Source organism: Ranitomeya variabilis, chromosome 4, assembly GCF_051348905.1.
Source record: "Ranitomeya variabilis isolate aRanVar5 chromosome 4, aRanVar5.hap1, whole genome shotgun sequence".
Lineage (NCBI taxonomy): Eukaryota > Metazoa > Chordata > Amphibia > Anura > Dendrobatidae > Ranitomeya > Ranitomeya variabilis.
Window position 1 is genome coordinate 211,089,408 of NC_135235.1, and position 7,599 is coordinate 211,097,006.

General features: G+C 49.9%; 1 protein-coding gene across 4 annotated transcripts in view; it reads right to left on the bottom strand.

Moving 5' to 3' along the window:
• Positions 1 to 2,918, bottom strand: part of TOMM40 (translocase of outer mitochondrial membrane 40) — a 16,418-nt gene extending 13,500 nt beyond the window's left edge. Inside the window, exons 1-2 of one of the 4 annotated variants that reach the window (XM_077259832.1) lie at positions 2,773 to 2,918; positions 1,275 to 1,478 (exon numbers count right to left, since the gene is read on the bottom strand). In XM_077259832.1, the coding sequence (XP_077115947.1) occupies positions 1,275 to 1,473 (199 nt within the window). In that variant the 5' untranslated portion in view covers positions 1,474 to 1,478; positions 2,773 to 2,918. The other 3 variants (XM_077259830.1, XM_077259831.1, XM_077259833.1) reach the window with 3 other exon arrangements.
• Positions 2,919 to 7,599: the final 4,681 nt, after the last annotated feature.

Genomic DNA, 7,599 nt, shown 5'->3' on the forward strand with positions numbered 1-7,599 from the left:
GTCAAGCCAAAATTCAATTGGCTTCCTTACCTGTGGTGCACCCAAACAGTAGCTTTCCCCCACATATGGGGTATCTTAGTACTCAGAAGAAATTGCACAGGCCATTTTCTTCTGTTGCCCTTGTGAAAATGAAACATTTGGGGCAAAACCAACATTTTTACAAGAATTTTTTTTTTTTCATTTTTATGACGCTACATTATAAAATTCTGTGAAGCACCTGGGTGTTCAAGGTGATCACCACACATCTAGATAAGTTCCTTGAGGGGTGTAGTTTGTAAAATGTGATCAGTTGTGGGGGGTTTCCATGGTTTAAGTTCTGCAAATGCGACATGGCGTCCGCTCTCGATTCCAGACAATTTTGAGCTCAAAAAGCTAAATGGCGCTCCTTCCCTTCCGAGCCATGCGCCGAGACAGTAGTTTCTCCCCACTTATGGGGTATTGGTGTATTCGTGAGAAATTGCAGAACAAACTATGTGGCCCATTTAAATACTCTTTCCCTTATGAAAATTAAAAAAAAAATTGGCACTAAATCAACATTTTTTTATGGCAAAAAGTAAAATTTTCATTTTTTCCTTCCACATTGCTTTATTTCCTGTGAAGCACCTGAAGGGTTAATAAACTTCTTGAATGTTGTTTTGAGCACCTTGAGTTTTTAAAATGGTGTCACTTTTGGATTTTTTCCTATCATATAGGCCCCCCAAAGTGACCTCAGATGTGATCCCTAAAAAAAAATTAGGTTTTGTAAATTTTGTTTGAAAAATTAGAAGAAATCGATGGTCAACCCTTCTAACGTCCTAACAACAACAACAAAAAAAAAATCAATCTCCGGATCAGTGGGATCCGTTGAAGCGGTGAAAACAGAAGGCGTTAAAGGGAGTCCCATCAGCACAGATTGTTCGATCCAAGCACGGAGGAACCTTAGCGCTGACGATTATCGCTTGCTACACCTTCCCACTTACTTTCTATCTGTAATGCCAGAGCTGTCAATCACAAAAAAGAGGGAGATGGAGATAACTAGAAGGTGGGAAGGAGCAATGAACGGTTTGGAGGGTGCAACGAGCACCTGTACTTGGTTTGGACAGTCATTTTGTACGGATACGACTTTTATGACTACTTTAAAGAAGGCTCCTGTAGATGTCACATGCAGCGTCTATCTGGGACAGTCTGAGTATCACTACCCATCTCGGAGCCGACATTCACAAACCAACAGACACGAGGGGGATGGAGAAGACCTGTGCGCACCCAGGACCTCAGCTGCAGCCACAGCCTCTCACCTTTACATTTGCGGTGACATTCCTCAAAGGTTCCCGGATTAGGTAACCGCTCCTCCTGGGGTTCTTTCTTCTCTACAGCTGGGCCGAGGCCAGAAACAGGAGGCATTGTGAATCCAGGGGGTACCGTTACTAAACCTGGGGCGGGGGGAGATCCGGCAGGAGGGGGTGCAGGAGAACTGGCGGCTAAGACGTTCCCCATTTTGGCTATAAAGGAAAACAACAGAAGTTAGAGAACAAACCAAACCGATATTCTGAAAAAAAAAATGGCTAAAATAAAACCGAGGCGCTGTTGCGGAACCCCCAAAATTGTGGCACCATTATCTTTTCTTGCAGCGAGCCTCAGTACTGATTTTTGCTCGGGTCCAGGACACGACGCAGGGGAGGACGACCACAATACACTCATGGAACCCCAAAAATACAGCAAAACAGCCTGTCCTGTACACACTCTGCACCCCTTTTTCTACTCCCACCTTCATAAATGGGTACTGTTCTTACAAAACAAGCCATTTACTCTCTATTAAAATGTTTTCAGCCATTAAGACTTTGCTTTTTCAGCTCGTCGCCTTGTTGACCGACCATCGCTGCCTGACAGCGGGGACCTGGGTAACGCTTACAAGCTCTTTTCTTTTGAAGCCAGCTGGATTGGCTGGAGCGCGCCTTTACCTGATAGGTTCAACACAGTGCTTGCAAGCCACAGCAGCGGTGGTCGGTCTCCTAGGTAACGAGCTGTAAGGATAGAAAAGGGAGAACTGCCGATGTATAATCTTCACCGACAGTTTCTACAGCGGGTGGATGAGATTGTGCAAGACCTGATCCACCGCCCCGTATGACCGTGCACCTCTCCACTCCTCCCTCACGCACATGCACGCTTTCCGATGAGCGTGCACGTGTGCTCAGCAGGGACACGCTATAAGCAACACCTTTAACCCATTGCTGACACATGACGTACTGGTACCTGCCAGACTTTGATCCACTCTTGCAGGGGTGAGCCTGTGACGTGAGCGGTTGCTATGACAGCGGGGGTCTGCTGAAGACCCCGGTGCTTGTCAGCATTATCCAGCCAGCGTTTAGCTCGTGTTCATAGCAGATTGTGACACAGAATAATTGAGACGTTACAGGTCTCGGAAAACGGCGACACAAGCAAAAAAAAATGTATTTTACCGCTTCAATGAAAAGAGCAGTCAGGGCATGCTGGGAGTTGTAGTGGCCATTGCTGATGCAGACTTGCAGCAATTGCTAGTTGAGCAGTTTTCTCCCTATAGGAAGGCTCTGCAGGGGCCTCCCCCTCCGGATCACACTTGTCCCCTGCCTGCTCCAATAACCTTCCCAGCACGTCCCATTCATACTGCATGCGGCAGCCAGACGGGCGGCCCTCACTGCCCCGCCGTGTGCACGGCCCCCCGCCGGCCTCCGCAGCCCTCTCCGCTCCCGGTCGCCCTCTCCTCACCTCTTTTCTTCCCTTTAGAAGGGGTCTCCGGGCTCTTTCACACACACTCACCCACGATACTCCCAGCCGAACCTGCTAGCCGCTCAAACCACGCCTCCTAGCTCAGCTGATTGGTCTGAAAATCAAAGACCCGCCTCCCTTCATTACACTCATTGGCTTGGTTCTAGTGTCAATCAATCGGCTTCCTGCAGTGCAACCTAGCCTGCGCCGCGGCCTCCTCTGATAGGTCAGCACACCCGGCAAACGCAGTATTTCATTGGTCGAAGCTGAGAACTGAGGTCGCAGGGCAAGGTCATGTGAGCCGCCCCATAGTTCCACGCGGGGTTTTTTTTTCCTCACTTCCCTTCCCCTAATAAGTCGCCATCTTTGAGCCCGTCGTTATGGCAACAGTGACGTTCGCGGCGACTAATGATGACGTTCAGTCCTAGACCTGGGAGCTGGGACTACTGAAGCCGGATCCTGAACTGCCTCCGGGCTGGGATTTGTAGTTCTGCAGTATTTAACCCCTTAAGAACCCAAATGTTTTTCTTTTCTTCTTCCTGTTAGCATTCAAGCCGTCATAACTTATCGATTTTTTTGTTTGTTTTTTTTCCTGCGGAGGACAAGTCCAACTTTCTGCGTTTTTCTAAATAAGCGGACTATCGACTTAAAACAGAATTATTAACAATTTGCAATTCTCGGGGATGGCAAAAACCCCCCAACAATTACCGGGCGCCAATTCACACAGCGCCGAAGTGGGGGCCGATGACGTCGGACACGGCTGCCCCATAATGCCCTGCATCTATGGCATCACATGGTCTGGTCCGTCCTATCAGGATTGCGCTATCACAGCCAGTATAAAAGCTGAGGGCTGGGAAAACAGCGGCCGTTTTTAAGTTTTCCCATAGGAATAAGGGGGTCAGATCACACAGCTTGGTCCACAAAGATCAGGAAAGGCCTAATCTGACCGGGGTGACTACTGCAGATTGAAAGCGGGAGTGCTAGTTTCGTTCCGTGAATATTGATCTAAAGATTCAAGTGTTAGGGGGGCGCAGGACCTGTGAAGCCTTGGTCCGCTCCTCCCTTGGACCAGTCTGTCATTTTTTTTTACTTAGCTTTATATGTTATATATATATAAGCCTTTTCGCATACTGGCACCCTAGAATTAAAGGGGTTATCCAGCACTATTTAATTTTTCTTTACTATGAGCCTAAGAGCTAACGGGTAGTTGCTACCTACGTGCCTGTTGCTATCAGTGCCGAGCTTTGTCATCACAGCCCGCTCCTGCCGGCGATTCTGTGGCTTCCACTGACTTCACGTCGACAGAGCCACTCTGCTCTGTTGACAGGGCGTGACTGCCAGTGTCCTGCTGATTGACAGCTGGATCCCTGCTTCCTAACTGCAGGGAGCTGGCTGTCAATCAGTATGATGGCAGCAGTTAAGTCCTGTCAGCCTGGAAGAAGAAGAGATTCTCTTGATGTGAAACAGCTGAATCGCTGGCAGGACTGGTCACTGCTCTGAGTAGAACAGGCAGGTAGTTATCTCTGTTAGCAACTACCTGCCCCTTAGTATTTAGCACTGTAGTAAAAGGTTGATAATATAGTCCTTAACGCACCACTCCAATGGGGGTTTTCAGCACTGCAGTGGCGCTTAAGACCCCCTGTCTTATGACCCCCGGTCATATGCTCACCCTACGGCGTCTTGACCGTTTTTCGGCCACGCTTCAGTCCTGTTGCTCTATCGCGTGAGCCCAGCTTCTGACTGATGGCCGTTTTGCAGCCAGACTACGATTATACATGTATTTATGCCCCTGCACGTAGGACATGCAAGAGAGAGCACTAAAGCTATGCTCACAAATAGTGGCTGCAGTACTTTTTCTGCCACGATTTTCTACAATCATGAAAAATCAAAGATTTTGTTGCAACTTAAAAAAAAACCAACAACATAGAGTTTATGAACAAAGCCTGATCCTTAATACAGGGGTCCTCAAACTTCGGCCCGCAGGCTACATGTGGCCCACTGAGGACATTTATCCGGCCTACCGGGTGTTTTTGTTTGCGTGGAATGTGCACCGCCCTCTCCGACTCCCCTCCTTCTCTCTGTCTCTTGACCAGAGGCAGAACTACCGGGGAAGCAGACGTAACCGCTGCTACTGGGCCTGTGGTGTCAAGGGTCCCCGAGCAGCTGTTCCTCCTACCTCTGCTACACCGGTTAACTTCCACAGCCACCCGCGGGCCCGGCCGACATTGAACTTCACTACAGTTCAATGCCACCGGGCCCTGTAGTCATGGGCGGAACGAGGCGGCGAGGAAAGGCCATCGATGTGCTGCCACACCGGAAGACTTGCGGCCCACCATATGCAGCACAGACGACGTGATTGCCATCACGCCGCCTGTGCCAAAAGAATACGGAGTCGAGCAGGCGCCTCTTCAGAGCAGCGAATGACATAGGTGAGTACTGGTATTTAGGTTTATTTTTAACATCGGGTCCGGTCTATCATGCCTATTGGGGACATTTGCCTGCCTATTGGGGATCTATGCTGCCTATTGGGGACATTTACCTGCCTATTGGGGATCTATGCTGCCTATTGGGGACATTTACCAGCCTATTGGGGATCTATGCTGCCTATAGGGGACATTTACCTGCCTATTGGGGATCTATGCTGCGTATTGGGGACATTTACCTGCCTATTCGGGATTCTCGCACCACACCATTCTGAGCCAGAGGTAAAAGCGGAGTTCCACCAGTATGGGCACTGGTGAGGCTGAAATGATATGGACTGGCAAGGCTGCATTGATCGGCACTGACCAGACTGCATTGATGGGCAGTGCAGTCTGTATGTCTCTGGGCAATTTTATTGCTGGTATATTGTTTTTGTAGTGCTGTATATATATTGGTATTTTACTAATAGCTATTTAGAATCCCTTGGAGACAACAATATCAAGAAAAAGAAAAAATGGCTCGGAGTGTAGGATATTCAAAGAACAGTGGACTTATGATTACTTTTTCATGCACTACAAGGAAAGAGCTGTGTGTTTGATATGCCAGAATATAGTGTCTGTGTTCAAAGAATACAATTTGCGTTGACACTATCAAACTCAACATAAAGATAAATGTGAGTGGTCGGAGAAGTGAGAAAAGATAAAATATTAAAACTGAAAAATGCATTGACAACTCCGCAAAATCCTTTTGTGAAGCAGAAGCAGATAAATATTTCATCACTGTGGACAAGTTATCAAGTTGCCAATGTAGTAGCGAGCATGGAGTAGGGTCCCTTCCTCAGGATGCCGACGGCACGGCCCGGTGACCACGGTGAGCAGAGCCGAGTGCATCACCAGTTTCCCTGCGGCCATCTTTGTGAAGCTGTTGGCCACCAAAGGCTTCAGGAAAATCGCCTCTGGAGGACACGTGTGCGCAGATTGAGATCTCGGCGGCCATTTTCCTGAAGCAGAGTGCAGCTGAGATGTGTCAATCTGCGCACGCGCGGCCCCCGGCAGCCATTTTCCTGAAGCCTCTGGCGGCCCACCACATTTCTGCTGCCGGCATCCTGAGGAAGGGACCCTGCTCAGGTGCACTCCACACCGCCGTAGCATTACCAGACCACTGCCGCAACTCCCCTGGTAAGCCTGCATTCCACTATAAGACGCACCCCCTATTTTCCTCCCAAATTTTTTGGGGAAAAAGTGCATCTTAAAGTCTGAAAAATACGGTAATTGCTCGCATTAACCAAGAGATGTAAAAACATAACCGTTGGCTGAGTCGAGGGAGAGTTTTGAAACATTTCTATGACTGACTTCCACAGATTACAGCTTTCAAAAAACAAAGTAGTACCTGGGCTCAATGATGCTGAATGGAAATGGCTCCTTGCCTTTCTGACAGGCATAACAGTTTCAATGTGCAACGTCAAGGAAAGGGGAAGCTTATCTGTGATATGCAATCACGTGTGAAAGCATTTGAAGTAAAATTAGGCCTCCTCATCAAACAAGTGAAGTGTCATGCTCGCGCCCAGACTGGTTGGCGCGGGCGTGCGGGAGAGTGGCCCCACTGGACCACAGACCAAACTTCCCTGGAAGGGGCGTAACTAAGTAGCTTCCTAGGTGTTCGCTGGAGCCTCTAATGGTAAGTTCAGACTTGTGCAATAGGAAGCTACCAGGTACCACTCCAGGGTGGAGTCTGGTTGTGGCTGCTGATCCCACCGGGGAACGGAACATAGACAAGCAAGCGGGCACGGCTGGCACATAGGCAGGCAGACGGGTACAACAGGAACACTGTCAGGCAGGCGGGCACGGCTGGCTCTCAGGTAGGCAGGCACGGCTGGCTCACTGGCAGGACTGGTGGACAAGACTGGCACACTGGAAGAACCGGTAGGGACCGGTCTGCAGGCAGGTATGTAGAACGGGTAAGAACCTGTTCAGACACGAGGACTTAGGAATAAGTAGAAAAAGACCGCAAGAGCGGAAGCAGAGCGAAAGCACAGGAGCTAGAGGCAAGAACAGAAGTGCAGGAGGCGGAGCCAAGAGCAGGAGGCGGAGCCAAGTGCAAAACCGCAGGAGGCGGAGCCAAGAGCAGGAGGCGGAGCCAAGTGCAAAACCGCAGGAGGCAGAGCCAAGAGCTGGAGGCGGAGCCAAGTGCAGACAGGCAGGAGGCGGAGCCAAGAGCTGGCGGCAGAGCCAAGTGCAGGAGAAGTAGAACCGCAAAGAGCGGAGCCAGGCAGAACCGCAAGGAGCGGAGCCAGGCAGAACCGCAAGGAGCGGAGCCAGGCAGAACCGCAAGGAGCGGAGCCAGGCAGAACCGCAAGGAGCGGAGCCAGGCAGAACCGCAAGGAGCGGAGCCAGGCAGAACCGCAAGGAGCGGAGAGGAGCTGCGGGAGAGGTCTCTGCAGCAAAGCTGAGCAGAGCC